This window comes from Portunus trituberculatus, chromosome 38 (assembly GCF_017591435.1).
Source record: "Portunus trituberculatus isolate SZX2019 chromosome 38, ASM1759143v1, whole genome shotgun sequence".
Classification (NCBI taxonomy): domain Eukaryota; kingdom Metazoa; phylum Arthropoda; class Malacostraca; order Decapoda; family Portunidae; genus Portunus; species Portunus trituberculatus.
In genome coordinates this window covers 14,474,991-14,498,367 of record NC_059292.1, presented here as the reverse complement: position 1 = coordinate 14,498,367, position 23,377 = coordinate 14,474,991, and the positions used below count along the sequence as shown (strand labels likewise).

Below are 23,377 nucleotides of genomic sequence, written 5' to 3'. Positions count from 1 at the left end.
AAAAAGCAAAGGGAAATAATGGACATTTAGAGGAAAATAAAACCCATTAGGAAAGGTATTGTTGGTAAATGTATCAATCCTGGCTGATCTGTTATTGGGACAAAGTCATTTTGCTGTAGAATTGATGCTTTTCAGATGAACATTATGGACATTGGCTCAGAAACCTTTGTTTTTCTATGATGAATATTGATATTGCATAGTGAATTAAAAAGATATAATTGCTAAAATTTTGAAGTGTGGCAACATGGTGTAATTCATAGATTCTCTGAAAGTCAGTGGCAGTCATTTCAAAATGTGAAGAATGCATGTTCACATGTGAAAGATGTGAAGAAATGAAAGTGCAGAGAAATTCAGTGGTGTGATACATAAAGAAGTACAAGAGCAGAGTGCATAGGCCAAATGAGTAAAGTTAAGGAACCCAAGATGGACTCCCGCTCCCTGGAGAAGCGGCTATCTGTGGTGCGGGAGACTTCGGAGGATATCCAGTCATTGTCTCGGTGGTGTCTCCAGCACAAGAACCACCATCATTCAATCATCCATGCCTGGTCCAGGGCTGTTCGGAAATGTGAGTACATATTGGTGAGCTTCCTGGTGTACATTACTGGAATGGAAGAGGGTAACAAATGTATGTATGAGTGAAGAGGTATTAGAGATAAGAATGTAAAAGCAACTATAAATCTGAAGAGTGAGATAAGTAAATATGAAGCATAGATGAGGTAGTGAAGTACTTTTCTTATGGAAACAAATCCTTCATTGGCTGGATGCATTTATTATTTAAGAAGAAATGTATAGTTAGATTGCAAACAATGTTTTAACTCACTAAGGAAAAAAGAGTCCAGAGGGGACTATATAGGAAAGATTAGTGAGGCTCATTTATTTTATTTGTTTTTGAAATTTTATTATTCATTTATTATTTTATGCCTCGATGTACACAAACAGTTTTCAATGCTCCTGAACAATCCCGAGCCAGACCCTCTCAGTGATCCCCAATGCCATTACCACTACACAATTGCATTTTCCCAGTAGCTTCTCCAAGCAGCAAGATGTCTAAGTGTTATGATCACCTTCATTTTGGTGGCAAGTCAATTGCTTCTCTCTGTGTCGCTCTGAAAGTATTTCCTCACTAGACTGGTGACAAAAAGCATACCTGCAGTCTAAACACTATCTTCTAATGAGTTCCATTTCATTCAATACATCCTCCCTGGATAAATAATTTCTTAGTGAGAGATGATGTAAATCAGCCATCTTAGCAGTGGGAGTGTCTGTCTTAAGCTGCCAAGACAAGGTAGACAGGTGTCTGGAAACATAATAGTAACCCATTTTACAGTGATTCCTATAGGGGAAATAGCATCAGTTTTTTAATTAATAGCATTTAGTAACAAATTAAGTTCAACAACCGAGGTTCCACTCTAATTGTAGCTACACCATCTTATATCTTACTGTATGGATTATGTTAAGTTTCTGTAATTAAAGTTGGATCATCAAACTATGAAGGTAAATTTGCACTTACGCATGAGCCACTTTATCTTCAGTTAGACTCCATCCCTCTTCACTTGACTGACCATTAGTGATGTTGAAACATTTTAAATAGGTATACATAATTGAGATGACTAGTAGTTAACATGTCATTATGTTAACCTTTAGTGTCTTGCAAAGGATACACTCCTTGACAACCTCATAACATACAAAATAACTAGCTACCTTCCGACTTAGAGGAATTTAAGCGAACTTTCAACATGCTAATGGTTACCACTCTACCCCACAATTCAAGAAATCTCTGACATGGCTCCTGTCAAGACAGACAGACAGACAGTCTCCTCATGCCATTGTCTTTGTTGACTAGAAATCCTTAGGCACTGTACCAAGTGTTCTAAATCCAAGTGATCCTGTCCTATACTCATATCTTCTACCACAGCACTAGTCTGTGGTGCTATAGCATGAAGAGGCCTGCTTGTTAGAGAACATTTCCTATTTGCACAGAATGTCCAAAAATATTAAACATGTATATTGCTTCTTAACTGTGTTAGTCCCGAATGTGATCTGGTTGTAAGAATTTAATTAGATTATTTTATAATGGTCTTTTACTCCTTTTGTCTTTTTCATATCAGTTTGTTTTGCATTTGGTCTGTTAGGATGACTTTATTCGAACTCCTTCAAGTGTGTGCTCATGGCAAAGAAAGTCATACAATTATCCAAGAATGGTAGATACAGAACTAGCTGGCCTACATTGATTTTAAAGACATTACATAGAAGGCAACTCAATAGATTATTTTAAGCTGGATTTTTCTGATCTTTAGAAATAGACTTGGGCAAGTGTTTTTATTCTGTATTCTTCTTCATGGTTTAAGTAGAAGACATTTAGCTTTCTTCTTAAATGTATATCAGTTTCAATATCTGGAGTATAGATGTAGACAATTTCAAACCCACTGAAGGGTAAGGTGTTAGGAGCCGCCTCCTTTCTTTTATTCTGTATTAAGAAATATTTTTAGTATTTTGCTTATAGCTTTTGATAGAACCAGAAATTTTGGGCTTGAAATGAGTGTCTTACTTCTGGCACACCACCACCATAGTTGGTTTTGAGTTACTGGCTACAGCAGCAAGCCTCAGGTTCATCTACTCGTGTGATGTAAGAAATTATTATTGCAATTTGTGCAATTTATTTCCATAACAGTAAGAGTCCATGGACACCCTTTGATTATTATAATCCACCATCAAGCTCCAATCAACATTCCTATAGTTAAAATCCCCTACCACACATAGCTTACTATAGAGCAGCCAGGTACAGTAAGGTATGTGTGGTAGGGGATTTTAACTATAGGAATGTTGATTGGAGCTTGATGGTGGGTAACAAGAAAGCAGATGAGTTCCTTAAGGTCATACAGGATAATTTTTTAAAGCAAGTCATAGGTCCCTTAAGGACAACAAATGGGGAAATGGCTAGTTCTGCAGAAGAGATTAGTAGAATTATGAACAAGTATTTTTTAACTGTCTTCACCCAGGAGAACACACAGGAAATCACAGATAGCAAACAGATATTTAGAGCAGAGGATAGTGAAAAGCTGACAGATATTCATATAACTAAGGCGAAGGTAGAACAGGAGATAGATAGACTAAAGAAATTAAAGTCACCAGGACCTGATGAAGTATATCCAAGGGTTCTAAAGAAATGCAAGGAAGTCGTCAGCGAGCCTCTAGTGGTACTTTTTAGGATGTCACTGAAGTCAGGTGAGGTACCTACAATGTGGAGAGAAGCTAATGTGGTTCCCATATTTAAGAAAGGAGATAAAATCCTAACGTATAATTACAAGTCTGTCAGCTTAACTTCAATTGTGGGTAAATTAATGGAATCAATAATAGTGAAAAACATTAGGGAACACCTAGACAAACACAGCTTGATAAATCAAACACAATATGGATTTACGAAGGGGAAGTCGTGTCTTACAAACTTGTTGAGCTTTTATAGTAAGGTTTATGAGGCGGCAGATAAGGGTGATAATTATGACATTCTATATTTAGATTTCAGTAAAGCCTTTGACAAGGTACCTCACCAGAGGCTCTTAAAAAAGGTTAAAGCACACGGTATAGAAGGTAGAATATTAGGCTGGATTAAAGCGTGGTTAGACGACAGTTGACAGAGGGCAGTAATTAATGGATTTAATTCCAAGTGGGGAGAAATAGTTAGTGGTGTGCCACAGGGCTCAGTTTTAGGGCTATTATTATTTCTAATGTATATCAATGACTTGGATAGTGGAATTAATAGTGATATCAGAAAATTTGCAGATGACACAAAGATAGGTAGATTAATTAGGTCTGATTCGGAAGCCAAGGCTTTGCATGCTGACTTGGATAGGATGAAAGAATAGACAGATAGATGGCAAATGCAGTTCAATATTAGCAAGTGCAGGGTACTGAGCGTAGGTAGAGATAATCCAAGCAATAGGTACACGATAGATAACGTGGCACTAGGAGTAGGAAGTTCCAAGTATGAGAAAGATTTAGGAGACATAGTTAGCTCCGCTCTCAGTACATGGAAGCAATGTATTGAGGCCAGATCTTGACTATGCAGTACAATTCTGGTCCCCACAATTCAGAAAGGACATAGCTCTGTTGGAGGATGACTTAAAAGGTACAGGGGATGAGGGATGTTCCCTATGAAGAGAGACTGAAAAAACTCAATTTGCATTCCTTAGAGAGACGTAGGTTAAGAGGAGACCTGATAGAAGTAGAGGCAACCCCCACTTAACAAAGGGGTTATGTTCCTAAAAAACTCTTCGTCAAGCGAACCATTTATAACAAGTTTAACCCTACTTGAACTTCTATTGAGAGTAAACATAGTGAGAGTGCATCATAGTACAGTGAAAGGTTTAATGAAAGTAAAAATTATGAAGTTAAACATTTAGGTAGTTTAATTTAAGTCATTATAATGTACACTAATGTATGTATGTACGTAACTTTATAATGTTGATGATCTTAAATTTATGAGGGGAGGGAGAGTGAAACAGGAAAGACACTAACCGGCAACCTGTGGAATGTAAACAAAGGGCGCATCATGGTACCGCATACAAAACTTATGTACCACATTTCTGCAAGGCTTTCCATTTTATCCATTGCAGAGTCACGAGTTCAGGTGGTTCTTTTAGCTTGCAAGGAAAATACAATCTCACCAGCCTTCTTAATAGAGTCTGCTGACTTGAAAATAGTAGACAGTAGATGGAGTCCAAGATGATGGCGAGCAATGCTATGGTTTTCTCACCTCTCGTGTCTGTGAATAATATCCAGCTTCACTTCGAGAGTAAGAGACTTCTTGGTCTTCTTAAGAACGCTAGGTCACATTGCAGGGCGTTTTGGTGGTAAGGTGAACGAGGGAAGACGACGCTGTTATGTTTTGAAAAGGGGAGTGAGTGGTGCGTGTCTTGTCCACGAGAGGCTTGATCTTGATCTTGATTCTACAGGTGTCCTAGGATTTCTCCTGAGGCAGGCCTTAGTATCAGCAGCTCCTGGTGTATTCAAAAGCTTGTCGGTTTGCGTGATATGGCCGGGCTTTCAAACTTGGAAAAAATTACCTGGATAAAACTTCGTTAAAGCGAGTTTGGGGTTCGTTAAACGAGCAGATGGTAGCAAAATGAAACCTTCGTTGTAGCGAAATTTCGTTGTGTGAACCTTCGTTAAACGGGGATTGCCTGTATTTAAGTGGTATAAGGGTTTTAACAAAGGGGACATGAATGTAGTTCTTAGGATTAGTAGCGAGGACAGAACCAGAAATAATGGGTTAAAACTTGAAAATTTCAGGTTTAGGTAAGAAATGGGGAGAAACTGGTTTTCAAACAGAGTGGTTGATGAGTGGAACGGTCTCAGTGTTCATGTAGTCAGGGCTGAGTCAATAGGGAGCTTTAAAACAAGATTAGATATGTTAATGGATGGGAATGATAGATGGAATAAGATAGCTTAAGCACACAGGGACTGCCTCGTATAGGCCTGGTGGCCTCTTGCAGCTTCCCTCTTTTCTTATGTTCTTATAAGCCAATGACTCAAGGTCACACCCTCTTATAAGCCAATGACTCAAGCTCACACCCATGCCTCAGCAAATCACTTCAGGGATTTTCTGGCATGTGCTGTATTTGATGGCTCATAAGACACCTTTTCTCCAAAAAAAGTCTCAGGAAATAAATCTGCATCCTATGAGGCCAAGGCTTAGCATTGAGGCAGTGGTTGGTGGCAACAGAGGCTCTAAAATCAAACCCCAGACATCTTCGCACATGTTAACAAAGTGATGATTGTACTACACCACAAAACAACTTTTAAGGTAACAATATATAATACGTTATACTTACCAGTAATTCACATAGAATGACACCAGTCAGGAAGAATTTGTCCAAGGGACCATGCATTATACATTGCATGTACCAAAAGAAAACATGACATGACATGGGTAAGCTTCACTATATTCTTTACATTGTGATGCCATTCCTCATTAAGGTAAGGCACACTTTCATACAATTAAAATTGCATCTATCTTTTCATGATGAATAGAAAGAAATTTTTCCACTTTTTTTTTTATGAAATGTAATGAATATTTCAAATAAAATATGTTTAAAAAAAGATTGGTAAATCTGCTTTCACACATCCTTTGACTTTGAAAATGTACTAAAATATAAAATACTACATTAGAATTATGTGTAGAATGATGATAAAAAGAAAGAAAATATTATGAATATTACCCCTGTAGTCTCCCACAGTCACTGCCAATGCCATATTACCAGGTACCTACATGTTCACATCTCACAACAGGATTGCTATGCAGGCTGTCAACTCAATCTTTTGCTAAAAACAACTTCCATGGAGTTAAATGTATGTCGTTTCCATAACAGTAATACCTCGAGATATGATCGCCACAACACACTATTTTTTTTATATACGATGAAAAATTTCATATAATTTACGCCTTGAAATACAACAATATTTTTAAGATATGAATGGCCATCGGTAGGTGGCACAGCGATTGCTCAGCTACCCACATCCACCCGAACATTCAGCCCGCGTTGTATATCGTTGTTCATCCTTTGTGTATGAATGTGTCTGTGCTCCTCAGCAGTGTGTATTTTTTCTTAAGTTTTGTGAACTCAACACCCTGTGAACATGGGTCCCAAAAGTAAAAGTTTGGCGAGAAACACAAAATACCCTGTATTCACATACTGATTACACTTAGAAATTCAATAAACCAGTGAGTAGAAATGGTTTTCTGCCCCCAAGCAACTCTTCTTTGCAATGCAAAAAACCAGAAGTCTCTAGATGTCATGGTTACCAAAATGTCATAGTATCATCGGTTTACATGGCCTTGCGTCTGATCGGGTTCAGCGGCCTTGGCTAGAGCGAGAGAAAATGGACCCCTTGTATCCTCTCTCTCTCTCTCTCTCTCTCTCTCTCTCTCTCTCTCTCTCTCTCTCTCTCTCTCTCTCTCTCTCTCTCTCTCTCTCTCTCTCTCTCTCTCCTTCCTCTGTCGCCTGTTATGATACCACTCTCATTCAAAAGTTGTCTCCCTGTAACATGACGAGAGACCCGAGGTATAGAAGTAAGGCAAGTGGGAGAGTTGGCGGAATCAGACACAGTGAAATCACTGTCGCTCCTACCATTCCTCGTGTTTGACACTGATGTAGAGCATATGTTTACTCCTGATGAGTGTTGCCAGCTCAGAAGCAAAGAGAACGGGAAGAAAATAGCCAAAATATAACCGTAAAAAGCCTAAATGTCTATCGGCGTGCCCCGAGTCTTGCGTGATGAACGTCTATCGATGTGTCCTGAGTTTTGTGGGTTAAGTTGTTATTTTGGGCAATAAAGTTAATTTATATCATGCATACAATAAACATTGTATTTATTTTATATTAAATCTATATTTGGTTAGTTGGTATTTAAAGCATGTTAATTATTTTTAGGGAGGGATAAATTCATATCACAAGAACAAATTAATTCTATTTCCAGTAATTTCTATGGAAAAAATTTATTTGATATACAATTTTTTTTATATACAACAATCATCACAGAACGAATTAAAATCGTATGTTGAGGTACCACTATTCTTTTCCCTTCCCTCCCAGTTGTTATTTCCATTCATGAGTCTTTTCTAATCATTATATAGAGCTCACCCCTTATGTAACTTGTGGTGAGGTTTCTCTAATAGCTATGCTAAGTAGAATAGAAATGAAAATCTTTTAATTTATTTTTATTCTTATTTATTTATTATTTTTTTTTTTCTCATCAACTCTTCATCATTACCTGATAACCTTGAACCTTTCATTCATTATTAATATTGGTTCTTTTGCTATCTTCCAGCATCTCAGTATTTCAGATGTTACTGTTAACTGTGGCGTGGGATACAAGAGACACTAGAAAATATTGAAAGAAGCTGAAAAAAAAAAAGGCCAAGATGTACTGATGTATGACTGAATTATGTTCCTGGAAATGCAATCATAAAATGAACCATTGTACATGTTGGGTCAGGTCATGTGTAGTTCAGGAAGCTTTGCCTTTATATCAGCACTTCCCTGATGTTCTTTCTATCTTCTTACTCTGCTCCTTCCAACAAGTTCGTCCACTGACTCTCTCTTTTTCTACATTTAGTGAACTTTCTTATAAGACTCGTCACTTACATTAACAAAAAAATATTTTGATGGGTCAGGAGTAAATGTTTTCATATATATATATATATATATATATATATATATATATATATATATATATATATATATATATATATATATATATTATTAGTCAACTCTCATTTAACACAAAATTGGATTAAATTTAACGCTGGTTAACTCAACTCAATGACATCACACACACCCATGTTGCTTCTGGTGGGAACCACATTAAGATGCTCTGGACCAGGATCCAAGAAAGTTGACACCAAACAAAGCAACTTCCAGTCACGAAATGTTATCTATCAACGTGTAGAGAGACATTGTTGCCATGGTAACTAAGTTGCTAGCAGGTTGTTGGTAACACCACCTGTTGAGGAGGTGTTACTGTCTTGTATATACATTAAATAGCCAAAAAACAACATTTTTATTTGCTTTTTACAAATTTTTCCACCAAGAAAGGGTTGTTTTATGAAGCACAAAATTAAATCTTGCATGGAATACTACGAAAAACATAGCAGATGAGGAGGAGGCTTCACATTGTCCATCACCAATTGGTGTCAGCTGGTTCTCCTTGTGACCCTTTAAACTTGTGTGTTGTTTTCACCACAATATATGCATTTTCCACTCTTCTACTGCCTGTGTCAGCTGGTTCTCCTTGTGACCCTTTAAACCTGTGTGTTGCTTTCACCACAATATATGCATTTCCACTCTTCTACTGCCTGATATAATGGGTATTATATCTTTGTATTCATATACTATCATGGCATGAGGATCATCTTGACTCCATGGCACAGAATGACAGTGAACTACTATTGAAATACAGGTTGAACCTCCCAAATCCGGCAACCACCAGACCTTAGACTTGTCGGACCATGGAAAATTCCGAACTATAGGTGGTCCCCAAAACACCCTCTATATACTTACCCAATGTTGTACTGTTGGCATAGGGTCCACACTGAAACACCTTTATCTAGCTTCCTCAATAGGTCCACTTTCTGTTGCACTGATATTGTCATATGTTTGTGCTTTTTCTTTGGTTCACACACAACACTATCACTTCCTGGTCGCTTGAAAGCTATGTTTAGGGGCAAATATTACAGAAAAAAATTTTTATGCACCGGGTTGGTGCTTGCAATGAGCGGCAGCGTGGTGCTGATCCAAATTTGACCCAGAATGCCCAGCAAATTACTCCGGCCAATTCAAAAATTCTGGCAAACAAAAATTTTGCCGGATTACAGGTGTTGCTGGATGAAAGAATACCGGATTAAGGAGGTTCAACCTGTACCATTTCCCTTGCCATGAACTTTTCTCTTTTTAAGTTCATCTGGCAAACAAGGACTCAGTGGGAGCATGAAGTTCTCACATGTAGTGTGTGTGAGTGAGAATTGCATGCCCCACTGAGTCCTCCTCTGCCAAATGAAGTTACAAAGAGAAAAGTTCATGTTGAGGGAAATAGTATTTCAATATTTCAATAGTAGTTCACTATCACTCACTGCCATGGAGTCGAGGTAATCCTCATGGCATGATCGTATATGAATACAAAATTATGATATCCATTATATTGCATATATTGCAGTGAAAGCAACACACAAGCTGAAGGGTTCACAAGAAGTAGTGGCCGATAATGGAATATTCATAACAATAGTGACACCAGCTGTCCCATGTGTGGAGAACCTGTAAAAACTCTGAAACATTTCCTGTTGGAATGTGTATGTTTAACCCTTATGTTCCAGCGATCGTATACAAACGATTGCATCAGTGCGTCCGTAGCGACGGCGATCGTTCCTGTTATCAAGAATTTTCGCGCCTCATGTTTGAGCTCCACGCGCGGTTTCTTGAGTCAGATGGCGAGTGGAAGTATCTGGCTTCTTTTTCCACCCATAGTGTTGCCACTAGCTCTGTATATTTAGGGGTAACGAAGCTATTCTCCCATTCTGAGGGCGACACTTGGCAACCCCAGCGACCCACTGTGTCAAAAGCACACTGATAAGAGCGAAGGGACGTCTCAGTTCATAACTCACTATGGAACAAGTCAGATGATTTTTATTTAGCAGTGGTTCTGAGCCTGACTACAGTGACAGTGATTATGAGGAAGAAACTGAAGAAAGTGAAGACAGCAGTAGTGAACTCGGAAAATGATTCAGAGGATCCACCCGTTTTCTCAGAAGAGAGAAGACAGAGATAGTGGTGATGGAGAACAGACTCCAAACATTGTATTGAAAACCCAGAGTGGCTCACAGAGACGCAGGTGTGCCTCTCGTGTTCTGGGAAGACGATCAAGGGGCGTGTGTGTGTGTGTGTGTGAGAGAAAGAGAGAGAGATGATACCTACATGTTATTTGCTTGAAACTTGATAAGAAAAGGGGTGAAACAATAGTCTCTCTCTCTCTCTCTCTCTCTCTCTCTCTCTCTCTCTCTCTCTCTCTCTCTCTCTCTCTCTCTCTCTCATTGAAGTGTACAATTTCTCTTCCAAGATGAGAGAGAGAGAGAGAGTGTGTGTGTTTGCGCGGTGTCATCGCTCACCGAGCTGTTTCTGCTTGACGGATCACACAGCGGGCGGAGGAGGAATCCTTGATAAGGCAATAACTAAACTTTCAGAGGTCACATCGAGCTAGAAAGTACATCATTGTATTCAGAATAACAAAGAGAAAATAATTATTAGTATTCAAACAGCCTTCTGACAATTTCTAGGTTTACCATTTTTACCTGTCATGGGATATTGGAAAATAGTTTAATCACCGAAACATAAGGGTTAATGGCTTAATGCCCATTAGAGAATATTGTAACATGGAAGAGATGGAGATTAAACAACAACTTGTATTTTGGAACAGACAGGGCAATATAGTGCAGACAGTGAAAGGTAAATTCAACTCTTAAATTAACATGAAGGTTACATTCCTGGAGACATTGCGTTATTCCAAATTACATTATTCAAACATAATTTTCCCGTAGAAAACAATGGTAAAGGGGGGGTTACATTCTTGGCCACTGGGAAAGTCTGCCTATTTTGGGGATTCTGTTACTCAAACCTTAAAAATACTATTAATACACCACTAGATCACAGAAACAATAAAAACACTCATTCTCACCTACGAATCTTTATTGTCCAGGATATTAGAAAATTATTAATTCATGATTTGTCATATGAGTTTATATGCTAGTAATATTATCCCTTATTCATGCATTCATTATTGATGTGTTTAACAAAATAAACCATGAGTGTAATTCGGTGGTGGTTGGTAGGAATGTTTGTTTACCATCACATCAGCTGATTGAGCCATGCAGTCCAGGCAACACAACCTCATTGTTCTACCATAGCCATCATGGAAAATTTTATGAAGAAAACCAGCCCTATTACTGCTGCAGAGCATGGTTTATTAATAGACTTGGTGAGGCAGGAAAAGTGCTTCAAAATAAAAGCACAGATGGCCGTTTAGTACCCTTAAAACTGGAGAGAATCAGCTCCTTCAGCTGTGCAGGCTATGGGAAGAGGACAGTCCACTAACTATCTATATAAATGAGTACTATCAAACAATAAGCTAAGTAGAATTCTAATAGAAAACTTCGAAGATGTAGATACAGTGATTGAAGCTTGCCGGCGGCGATGTTGTTGACAGTTGTTCCACAGACCTGTTTGTTGGCTAAGGCTTTGTTATTATCATTGCACTACTGACAAGTTTCATGGATTCCAATCCTGGGTTTGGTTCTAATCACAGTTTTCTATCCAAATGAGGAGTGAGTGCCCTCTATGTCCCTTAGCTCAGTCCCCTTCTGTTTCTGCTGTCTTTGCCTCCCTTTCTGTCCTTTCTATGGCAGCCAGAGTTTTTACCCTCAGGGATGTCAGTGTCTCTGCCCAAGGCTGACCTAGCTGATTGGGGTGGGGCTTGCAACCCCTCCGTGTAAATAAAATCATCAGCCACTACCAGAGTTAGAAGTAGAGATCGGGGTCAAGGCTCTAGGTGCGTGCGAGCCTCTTGCCACGATCCCAATCCGGTTCTGCTGGGGGTTTGACCATACAAGCCCCTTGGGTGCCAAGGCACCAGAGGGACTTGCCTACACGTATGATGGATGCAGGGGAAAGCTTGCAAGATCCCTGTGTCTTAAGAGGGATGGGAGGATCTCCCTCACTCTATTTTTAACTTTGGAGGTGCTGGTGGGGCTGCAGACGTGGTGCCTGCCCATTGGATTATTCCTGGGGTAAACCAGAGGATTGTACATGTAGGCTCCTGGAACGTCCTGAGCCTCTCAGAGGATCATTGACTATCTCATCTATCGGATGAGCTCAGTAGGCTGAAAGTGGACTCTCTGAGAAAAGGAGACTTGGCAGTGGCAAGACCAATAGCAAGGGTTTTACTTACTATGGGGCATGAGCGATGGTCATTATGTTAAGAGGGTAGCCATAGGTGTCTCCAGCAGACTGCAGCTGTACATTGTAGAAGTTACTCCGGTTTTTGAGTGTATAATGTGACTAAGGCTAAAGCACAGTCTAGGCTTCATGTCTGTTGTTACAGCATATGCTCCTACCAAGGTGTGTGAAACTGAAGAGGAGACGTTCTACGCTAAACTCGACTCTGTACTGGACCAGTGTCCCTGTCGTGATGCACTTATTGTCTTGGGCGACTTTAATGCTGTCACTGGCACTGAGAGAGTCGGCTACAAGTTATGTCTTGGTCCCCATGGCTCTGGTACCAGGTACGACAACAGCTCTTTCCTTCTGGATCTTGCAAGATCCAGAAGGTTGAGAATTGCAAGTTCTTGGTATCAGAGACCAGTGCTGCACCGCTGGACTTGGTACAGGTTGAAACTCCTTAATCTGGTATTCTTTCATCCGGCAACACCTGTAATCCAGCAAAAGTTTTGTTTGCTGGAATTTTTTAATTGGTCAGAGTAATTTGCTGGACCGCCGCTAGGACGTGGTGGCGCTGTACTGTCTTTTGGAGCCCGGGCATTCTGGGTCAAATTTGAATCAGTACCACGCTGCCGCTCATTGCAAGCACCACCCCCATAGGTGCATAAACATTTTTTCTGTAATATTTACCCTTAAACATGGCTTCCAAGCGACCAGGAAGTGATAGTGTTGTGTGTGAACCAAAGAAAAAGCGCATATGTATGACAATATCAGTGCAACAGAAAGTGGACCTATTGAGGAAGCTAGATAAAGGTATTTCAGTGTGGAGCCTATGCCAACAGTACAACATTGGCTCATCAACCGTCTATGGTACAAAAAAGCAGAAGAATCAACTTCTCGAGTTTTACAGTGAGTGTGAGAGCAAGAAGAACATGGAGGTTCGTAGAACATTTAAGGAGGGTAAAAGCAGTGATTTAAGCTTCACGCTGGTAACATCCCTGTGTCCGGCGAGATGATAATGGCGCAGGCAAAAATTTTCCATGCTGAACTTAATTTACGTGTTTTTCTATATACTTCTGGATGTATATTTTCATGTACAACTATCATATATTAAAACAATGTTACAGCTACACTTGTATAATGCAGGGTAAGTATATAGAGGGTGTTTTGGGGACCACCTATAGTTCGGAATTTTCCATGGTCCGGCAAGTCTAAGGTCCAGTGGTTGCCGGATTTGGGAGGTTCAACCTGTATAGCAATGCTGGAGGGATAGCGAAGGAGATTGACAATATCCATGTTAGTACTTGTTGGAGTATCCTTCAGAACTGCAGGGTTTTTCGAAGTGCCAAGTTCTTTGGGACTGATCACAGGCTTGTTGTTGCTACATTCAAGTTGCATGTCAAGTCTAGAAAGCCTCCAAGATGTGACCACATTGTGTTTCATCTTGACATGTGCCCAGGAGTATGCAGTGACAGTCTCCAATCAGTTTTGAGTGCTTGACACTATCGAGGACCTGGTAGAGATATGGGATACCTTCAAATGTGAGACTCTTTAGGCTGCCAAGGAATGCGTTTGGGAGCACCCAAAGTCACTGAGTGGCTTTTCCACGGTAGAGACGCTGGACAGTATTGAGGAGAGTCATGCTGCCAAACTTGCTGGGAACCACAACCAGTACAGGGCTTTGTAACATATGATTAGAGCTCTCTTGAAGAGAGACAAGGAGAGGTATGTCAGGGGTCTTGCTAAGGATGTAGAGTGTTATTTAAATGCTAATGACCTCTGACCTGCCCATCGAACCCTGAAGAAACTCCACTCCAAGTCTACATCTCAGGCAAGTGCTATCTGAACAGCAGATGGTCGCCTCATATCGGACGCAGATGGGCAGATGACTTGTTGGGCTGAGTACTTTGAGCAGGTGTTTACAGTGAATCCTTCAAGTGGACAGCTCCAAACTGCAGGATTACAGATGATGGATGCTGATTCACCCATTGATGAACTGCACCCTCCATTGATGATATCAAAAAGGCTGTGGCAAAGTTGAGTGGTGGAAAGGCAGCTGGCATCTGTAACATCAGTGCGGAGCTGCTCAAAGCAGGGAGGTGAGGCCATGATCCATGGGTTGCAGGCTGTCTTGACTGCTGTATGGCATTCAGGTACCATTTTCTCTGACTGGAGAAAGGGATTGGTCATCCCTATCTGGAAGAGGAAAGGGGACCATCAGGACTGCAGTAGTTACCGCAATATAACACTGCTCAGCATACCAGGCAAGATGCTTGCACATTTGCTGTATATGCATATATGCAGTCACATGCTGAAACACCAGAGACCTGAACAGTCTGGGTTCACAGCCGGTAAGTCAACAACTGAATGGATGCTAGCGCTTCACGTACTGGTGGAGCACCAACATGAGTTTCGATAAGGGATGCTTGCAGCCTATGTTGATCTCAAGAAGGCGTTTGATTCAGTGCATCAAGAGACATTCTGGGGTCTTCTGCGTCTCTGTGGGATTCCTACAAGGATTATTGGTCTATTAACTGGCCTCTACTCCAGGGCTGTGAGTGCTGTGAAGTGTGGAGGGGGTGTGTCCAGCTTCTTCCCCATGAATATGGGAGTGAGGCAGGGATGCATGCTTATTCCATCACTTTTCAACACTTGCCTGGACAGGGTACTAGGCAGAGTTGTAGACCAAAGTCATTGTGGAGCATCTGTCGGCAATACTGAGATTACAGATCTTGTTTTTGCCGAAGATGCAGTCACTGGAGATTCCAGTAATGGCTCTAGAAGCACTGCACGAGGAGGCAAAGACCCTGGGACTCCAGATTTCATGGGCCAAGTCCAAGGCTCAGGTGTATGGAGGCTTACTGGAGATATTTGGGTGTGTCTCCTTTCACGTGTAGCCCCTGTTCACCTAGCAGTGAGTAGGTACGGGATGTAAATTGAGGCGTTGTGACCTTGTTGTCCCGGTGTTTGGTGTGTGCCTGGTCTCAGGCCTATCCGAAGATCGGAAATAATGAGCTCTGAGCTCGTTCCGTAGGGTAACGTCTGGCTTTCTCGTCAGAGACTGCAGCAGATCAAACAGTGAAAACAGTACAGTCTGTCCATGCGTGTGGCGAGGACATTGAGATTTCAGAAAGTTTCACATACCTTGGTAGTTTAGTGCATAACGACAGTGGGTCAAGCTAGGAAGTTGTATGGCAGATTGGCCCGGCCCACAGCGTTATTTACTTGCTCAACACGAGTATTTGGCATTGTCAGTACCTGTGCAGACAGACAAAGATTCAGATCTTCAAGTTGCTGGTGATCCCTTTCTTACTCTACAGTTGTGAGACATGGACACTGAACACCAATCTGAAGAGGCAAATTGATGTCTTTGGTACTATAGTCCTGTTCCTCCAACAATGTGGATTGGGTGCGGCTGTGTTGGGGAATTCCCGCTGTACAGTGGTGAAGTATGTCTCATATCCAGTGATGCAGCAGAGTTCTAATATTAGTAAAACTTTAGCAAATATGGTCAGCAAATATACATACGCATTTAACCTTAGTATTACAACGTATGAGAGAGCAGTAAACTTATTATTGATAATATATTCATAAGCTTGGCAAGAAATGTGGCATACATATTTTACAGTGTTGCTAAAAAAAAAATAATATACTTATAAAGAGGTTTCCTTGCAGTTTGGGATGGGTAAATAGTTCCATAGTTATAATTAGATTATATCGTAAAGGAAAGTACTTTAAAATAAGCTGACATAAGTAAGAAAAAAACTACATTCAAATCCTCACGGCAGCAACACCAGTCACGCCCGCCATCCATACAGGTGATGGGAGGTCAGCTGCGGTGTCCTTGACCAGGAAGAAAGAGAGGAGGAGGAAGAGGAAGGGGTAAGAGAGAGGGAGGAAGAGGGAGAGGTGGGGGTAGCCAACGAGGGATTAAAAGGCATGGCAGCACTGTACTCCCGCTATTTCCCATGGAGGCCGCACCCAATCCACATTCTTAGACGAGCAGGACTTTAGATGCCTTCACAGGATCATGGGGTACCGCTGGTATGACTTTGTGTCAAATCAGCGATTGCTCCGTGAGACTGATTCGAAGCCAATTACCAGCATAGTCTGTCAACAACAACTGCGACTGTATAGGCATGTGACATGCTACTCGAAAGCCAATCCTGCATATCGGGTTGTCTCTGAAAGGAATAACCCAGCATGGAGGAGGCCAAGGGGACGTCCACAGAACTCATGCCTGCGGCAAGTCAATGCCTCCTGCTGGAAGTTACTTGGCAAGGGAAGGGAGCTTGCATGAAGACTCGCGAGGTGTGACCGCCTGGAGTGGCGCCATAGGGTAGGCAAGGCGACTTCCACCTCCCCCCCTGGCATATGTCCCCCCAATGATTGATTCTCATTAACAGGTGCAGGAACAGTTGTAAAAGATGTCACAGTGTCAGCTTGTCGTTGAATTTGTGTGGAATCTGAGATTATGTTATTCTCGGTTAATAGATTTTCCCAGGCGTGCCTGATCATTGCATCATATATGTTATTTCAGGCTTTCACCATAAAATCTACTGCATTCTGAATGTTGTAACATTTCCAAAATTGCCTCACAGTCAATGCTTCTTTTGAAAAAATATCTTCTAAATTGGTAGCTTCTTGGGCTGTGGCATGGGTAGCTTCCTCCCTGGTGATCTCAGGCTTAGCGGTGGCCTGGCTGGAGGTAGGTGGTAGCTCACAGTCACTTTCACTTTTGCATCTACCATTTTCAATCTCAATCAGCTCATCATTGCTATCTGCTTCATATGACATTTTGTCATGGAGATATTTGTAATACTGTTGACCCTTGCTAACTCGAAAGAGTTAGCCCCACTTATACGAATTCCCTTCCCCCCCTTCTCCAGACATAGTAAAAAAAAAAGAGAAAAAAAAAAAAGAATAATCAGATGATGCAGGATTTATTTCTATAATTTTTTGGGATTTAAAATTTTGGGATTACATTTGTCTCTCCCAAACCTTCAGACCCTAATTTACCAGATGCTGTAGTTTATTTTTTGCTAATTAAATGCCCTTCCCACTAGGAAGCCACTTTAAATGTCTCATGTGGTTGCGTCATAGCCTGTCTCAAGCCCTACACAGTATGTGTCCAGGTGTCAGAAATAATGTCCTTACAGGCATAAATTGACATGGTTCAGAATCAGAAACTTCAAGAAGAGAAGACAAAAGAAACATGCAAACAAAATTATCATTGGGAGACAGATGGACCTTGAATCCTTACCTCTCCTCTCTCCTCTGTCATGAGTGTTATATCCCCCTCTAAGACCCTGCCTCACCCCAGGCCTCACTGCCAGTCTTCAAAACCATCTCTCTATATCATAAGACTGCTATTTTCTTTGCAAACTGTTTTTTCTCACTACCTTCATCATCACAACTATACATAACATAACTCATAATAAAAATGTCACAAGAGATTATGTTGAGACAGGTATAAAGCTGGACCAGACTTCATTATCATTATCTCACTTCAGCACACTAATAATGATTCAGAGAGTGCCCAGTTCAGAAGTAAGACAGCAGATTGCCGTGACGCTGCTGATGGCGCCTTTCCAAACCGTCACATACAAATGAATGAGTGAATAATATCTACAAAAGTGAGGATATGATGTGTTATCATCTTATCATGCTCCAGGAAGCCACTATTGTGTACAGTCATATGTGAAAATTTCATGTCAATCAGATGAATACAAATAGCAAAATAAGGACAAAATTAGATATGTTTAGGAGCGAATATCTCGAAGTTTTTATTTTTATTTATTTATTATTTATTTATTTATTTATTTATTTTTTTTTTTTTACACTTAAAAAACTTTCACAAAATCATTTTAAACTCTGATTGACCTTTGTTTGCTAACACTTTAAACTACAACTAAACAACTAAAATGCAATTTTTAGTTGGAATTAGATTTCTGATAATGTCAATAGAAAAAAAATACAGGAAAGTGGGAAAAAAAAAAAAATCAGTGGGCAGTTCAACTTGGACTTTAGTCCCTGGGTTGGTCAGAGTCCGACTTATCGCGAAATCCAAAGTATGAGGATCCGAGTTATTGAGGATTAACAGTATAACAGCTTTATATTGGCTATTATTTCCTGGTCTAGAGGCTGTAATTTTGAGGTGGTGTTTGTGGCCAAAAACACAACCTGGATGCTGCCCTATGAGAAATTTTGCATAGACGGGTGCAATATCCAGAAAGAGGAGGATTTTGAAATTCAAGTTCAATTCTTCACACTTTTTCTTGGCATCAGTTACAAAATACTTGTCAGACCACTCGTTAGAAAGTGCTGAGGCTGTAGTCTCCCAATATACATTCAATCATTGCATGTCTGCGTATTTATAAGGCCTAGGCCTTTCATATATGTGTATGACATCTAGTGGCTGCCAGATGAATTACAGGTAAATAGAAGGCTGATATGCTCTTTCGATATTTTTACTCTGGTGCTTTTTTCTTTTTTTTTTTCATTCTTAGAAATGAAGGTGGCATTTCCAGTAAAGGCCTGTGTCATCACCATTATATATCTGATCTTTACAATAGCCTCCTTCTTCTATGATTTGCTTGACAATCAAAATTCTTCGTAATGATGTTTTCCATGCCCTTGCTGGCCTAAACCCTCGGAAGGCTTATGGACCTGATGGGGTCCCTCCTATTGTTCTCAAAAACTGTGCTTCTGTGCTTGCACCTTGCCTGGCCAAACTCTTCCAACTTTGTCTATCGACTTCTACCTTTCCTTCCTGCTGGAAGTTCGCCTACATTCAGCCTGTTCCTAAAAAGGGTGACCGTTCTAACCCCTCAAACTACCGTCCTATAGCTTTAATCTCTTGCTTGTCTAAAGTTTTTGAATCTATCCTGAATAGGAAGATTCTCAAACATCTGTCACTTCACAATCTTCTGTCTGATCGCCAGTATGGCTTCCGTCAAGGTCGCTCTACTGGTGATCTGGCTTTCCTTACTGAGTCTTGGTCATCCTCTTTTAGAGATTTCGGTGAAACTTTTGCTGTTGCGTTAGACATATCAAAAGCTTTTGATAGAGTCTGGCATAAAGCTTTGATTTCAAAACTGCCCTCTTACGGCTTCTATCCTTCTCTCTGCAACTTTATCTCATGTTTCCTTTCCGACCGCTCTATTGCTGCTGTGGTAGACGGCTACTGTTCTTCTCCTAAACCTATTAATAGTGGTGTTCCTCAGGGTTCTGTCCTGTCACCCACTCTCTTTCTATTATTCATTAATGACCTTCTTAACCAAACTTCTTGCCCTATCCACTCCTACGCTGATGATACCACCCTACATCTTTCCACGTTCTTTCAGAGACGTCCAACCCTTCAGGAAATTAACAGATCACGCGGGACGCCACGGAACGCCTGACTTCCGATCTTTCTAAAATTTCCGATTGGGGCAGAGAAAATCTAGTAGTTTTCAATGCCTCAAAACTCAATTCCTCCATCTATCAACTCGACACAACCTTCCAGACAACTATCCCTCTTCTTCAATGACACTCAACTGTCTCCTCTTCCACAATGAATATCCTCGGTCTGTCCTTTGCTCATAATCTTAACTGGAAACTTCACATCTCATCTCTTGCTAAAACAGCTTCTATGAAATTAGGTGTTCTGAGGCGTCTCCGCCAGTTTTTCTCGCCCCTCCAACTGCTTACTCTGTATAAGGGCCTTATCCGTCCCTGTATGGAGTACTCTTCGCATGTTTGGGGGTTCCAGTCACACAGCTTTGCTTGATAGGGTGGAATCGAAAGCTCTTCGTCTCATCAACTCCCTCCTCTGACTAACTGTCTTCAGTCTCTTTCTCACCGCCGAAATGTTGCATCCCTTTCTATATTTTATCGCTATTTTCATGGTAACTGTTCTACTGATCTAGCTAACTGTATGCCTCCCCTCCTCCTGTGGCCACGCTGCACAAGGCTTTCTTCTTCCTCTCATCCCTATTCTGTCCAACTCTCTAATGCAAGAGTTAACCAGTACACTCAATCATTCATCCCTTTCACTGGTAAACTCTGGAACTCCCTCCCTGCATCTGTATTTCCGAATTCCTACAACTTGTCTTCTTTTAAGAGGGAGGTATCGAGGCATTTGCTCCCCTGAATCTGGCTGACGGGCATGGCACTTTTTGTACTCTTTGGAGAGCCAACGCTCAAGTGGGCTTTTTTCTAACTTTCTTTTTTTTTTTGCCCTTGGCTGGCCCTCTTCCCTATGTAAAAAAAAAAAAAAAGATAATTAGCAACAGTTTCACTATCACCAGAAGATATTTCACCATGATACTCTGCATATTTAATATCACATCGCTTCTTAAATTTTTGCAGCCACCCCACAGAAGCATTAAGTGGAGGAGGATTTTTTATGTGCCCTTTCTTGCAAACAGCCTGGTAGAATATCCTTGTCTATTACTCAACTGAGGACTATTAACACTTGCTACATCTCTTGCTCATTGCTAAATCCATTTCACCAGATAACATTCCATTTCTGCCACTAGACGATTACTTTCAGTATAAATACAGGTAACCCCCGCTTAACAAAGGGGTTACGTTCCTAAAAAAAAACCTTCGTTAAGCGAAACTTCGTTAAGCGAACCGATTATAACAAGTTTAACCCCTGACTTGAACTTCCATTGAGACTAAACAAAGCGAGAGTGCATCATAGTACAGCGAAAGGTTTAATGAAAGTAAAAATTATGAAGTTAAACATTTAGGCAGTTTAATTTAAATCTGAAAAAAATTGAAAATCCCCAAAACACCACCAGAGCATCCGCAAACATATGGCAACATAGTGATGGAGTATTTTGGGGAAATACGCTAAAATACGTGGGGTATTTAAACTTTAAAGGGCCCCTGCCACGCCCACCGTAGCCTAGGGCTTCCCCCCTCCCCACTCTCTGTACCATAAATGATGATAATAAGCACGGAAAAAGCCATGGAAAGTGGTTTCTTTGGTAAGGAAAGGTGGGTGCTGGCAATTTAGTACTATGGCATGCACAGGAACACACCCTCACCCCGTCCATTTCAGTGTCCATGTGACTGCGATGGGAGGAGGATCTATTGAGTATCTCACCCGTTATTTCACACCTTGCAAGCCACAATCCAGCCTATTTTACCTGCCTTTTTTGCCTTACAATATCTAAACAAATGGTGCAAGTGGAAATTACAAGTTGTAACGACCATGCATGGATGGGAGACACCCTCACCTTCGAGCAATTAATAACTACAATCATTGTAGGGGCGGCCAGGTGCCATATGAGTCGTACAGAATATTCTAAACATGCCTAAAAAGGATATATGATGCACATGGTGGTGTATGAGCACAAAATATCCAACCCAAATACATGTACAGGGTCATAGAGGACGAAAATGACATCTCTGGGGTTTTTTGCCTTTTTCTCGGTTTCCACTTTTTATCATTCAAATCGAATCTTCTCCCACATTTCTCAACGGATTTTCAATTTTGAGGTATCATTTTAAAGCTCAATGAAGCTGCTACATTTTCACCTATTAGAATACAAAAAATACAAAAATTCATAATGGCCATCAAAATAAAATCAAAATTCTATGAGTTGAAAAGTTTTGGTACAGTATACGACATACTTTATATCCGTACTGGCAAAATTGAAATATGTCCTCTAGTGACAAAGTTTATAGGAATTTTTTTTTTTTTTTTTTTTTTTTTTTTTTTTCGTGCAGTTATTTATGGGTCGAACATCATGTAATAAACATCTATCAGCGAAAATTAATTACCCACGTACCTCTTTATTTTCAATTTTTCAAAAACTCACCAGACAGTCCCCTTAAGTCATTATAATGTACACTAATGTATGTATGTACATAACTTTATAATGTTGATGATCTTAAATTTATAAAGGAGAGAGAGTGAAACGGGAAAGATGCTAACCGGCAACCTGTGGAATGTAAACAAAGGGCGCATCATTGTATCACATACAGAACTTATGTACCACATTTCCACAAGGCTTTCCATCTTATCCATTGTAGAGTCACGAGATCAGGTGGTTCTTTTAGCTTGCAAGGAAGATACGGTCTCAACAACCTTCTTAATAGAGTCTGCTGACTTGAAAATAGTAGATGGAGTCAATAGCAATGCTATTAGTTTTCTTGCCTCTCTTGTGTCTGTGAATAATATCCAGCTTCACTTCAAGAGTAAGAGACTTCCTGATCTTCTTAGCAACGCTAGGCGGCATTGCAGGGTGTTTTGGTGGTAAGTTGAGCAAGGGAAGACAAGCTGCTGCTGACGCTGTTATTGTTTTGAACAGGGGGAGTGAGTGGTGCGCGTGTTGTCTACGAGAGGTGCTGGTGTATTCAAAAGCCTGTCAGCTTGCGTGATACGGCGGTGCTTTCAAACTTGGAAAAAATTACCTGGATAAAACTTTAATAAAGCAAGTTTGGTGTTCGTTAAGCGAGCAGATGGTAGTCAAATTAAACCTTCGTTGTAGCGAAATTTCGTCGTGTGAACCTTCATTAAGCGGGGGTTGCCTGTACATGTGATTCAGCGCTGTCCAAGTATATTTCCTGTGAGTCAATTTTAGCCAATGTCACCGATTTTTTCACTTCATCCTTCTTACTTTTTAATGTTTCAACATCAGTGAATCCAATCATTGGATATAGTGTCTCTGAGGGATACCTGTAAGCTTTTGTATTTCACTCACTCTATGGCCTTTCTCCAGGAGTTGTAAAACCTTATCCTTGTCCTCTGCAGTGTATTTGTAAATTTTTTTTTTTTTTTTTTTTTTTTTTTTTTTCTCTCCCTATGCGATAATCACATTTCTCACTTCCCAGTTTTTTCACATCTTGTGATACTTGACTCCCATTCTTGCTCCTATCCACCATCTGGGACCTTCCTT

The 23,377-nt window shown here is 40.5% G+C and overlaps 1 protein-coding gene across 4 annotated transcripts in view; it reads left to right on the top strand.

Moving 5' to 3' along the window:
• Window positions 1-23,377, top strand: part of LOC123514669 — an 84,237-nt gene that overhangs the window by 2,984 nt on the left and 57,876 nt on the right. For 2 of the 4 annotated variants that reach the window (XM_045272701.1, XM_045272700.1), the window contains exon 2: window positions 136-565. In XM_045272701.1, the coding sequence (XP_045128636.1) occupies window positions 400-565 (166 nt within the window). In that variant the 5' untranslated portion in view covers window positions 136-399. Of the gene's footprint in view, window positions 1-119; window positions 566-23,377 lie in introns of all 4 variants that reach the window. The other 2 variants (XM_045272703.1, XM_045272704.1) reach the window with 1 other exon arrangement.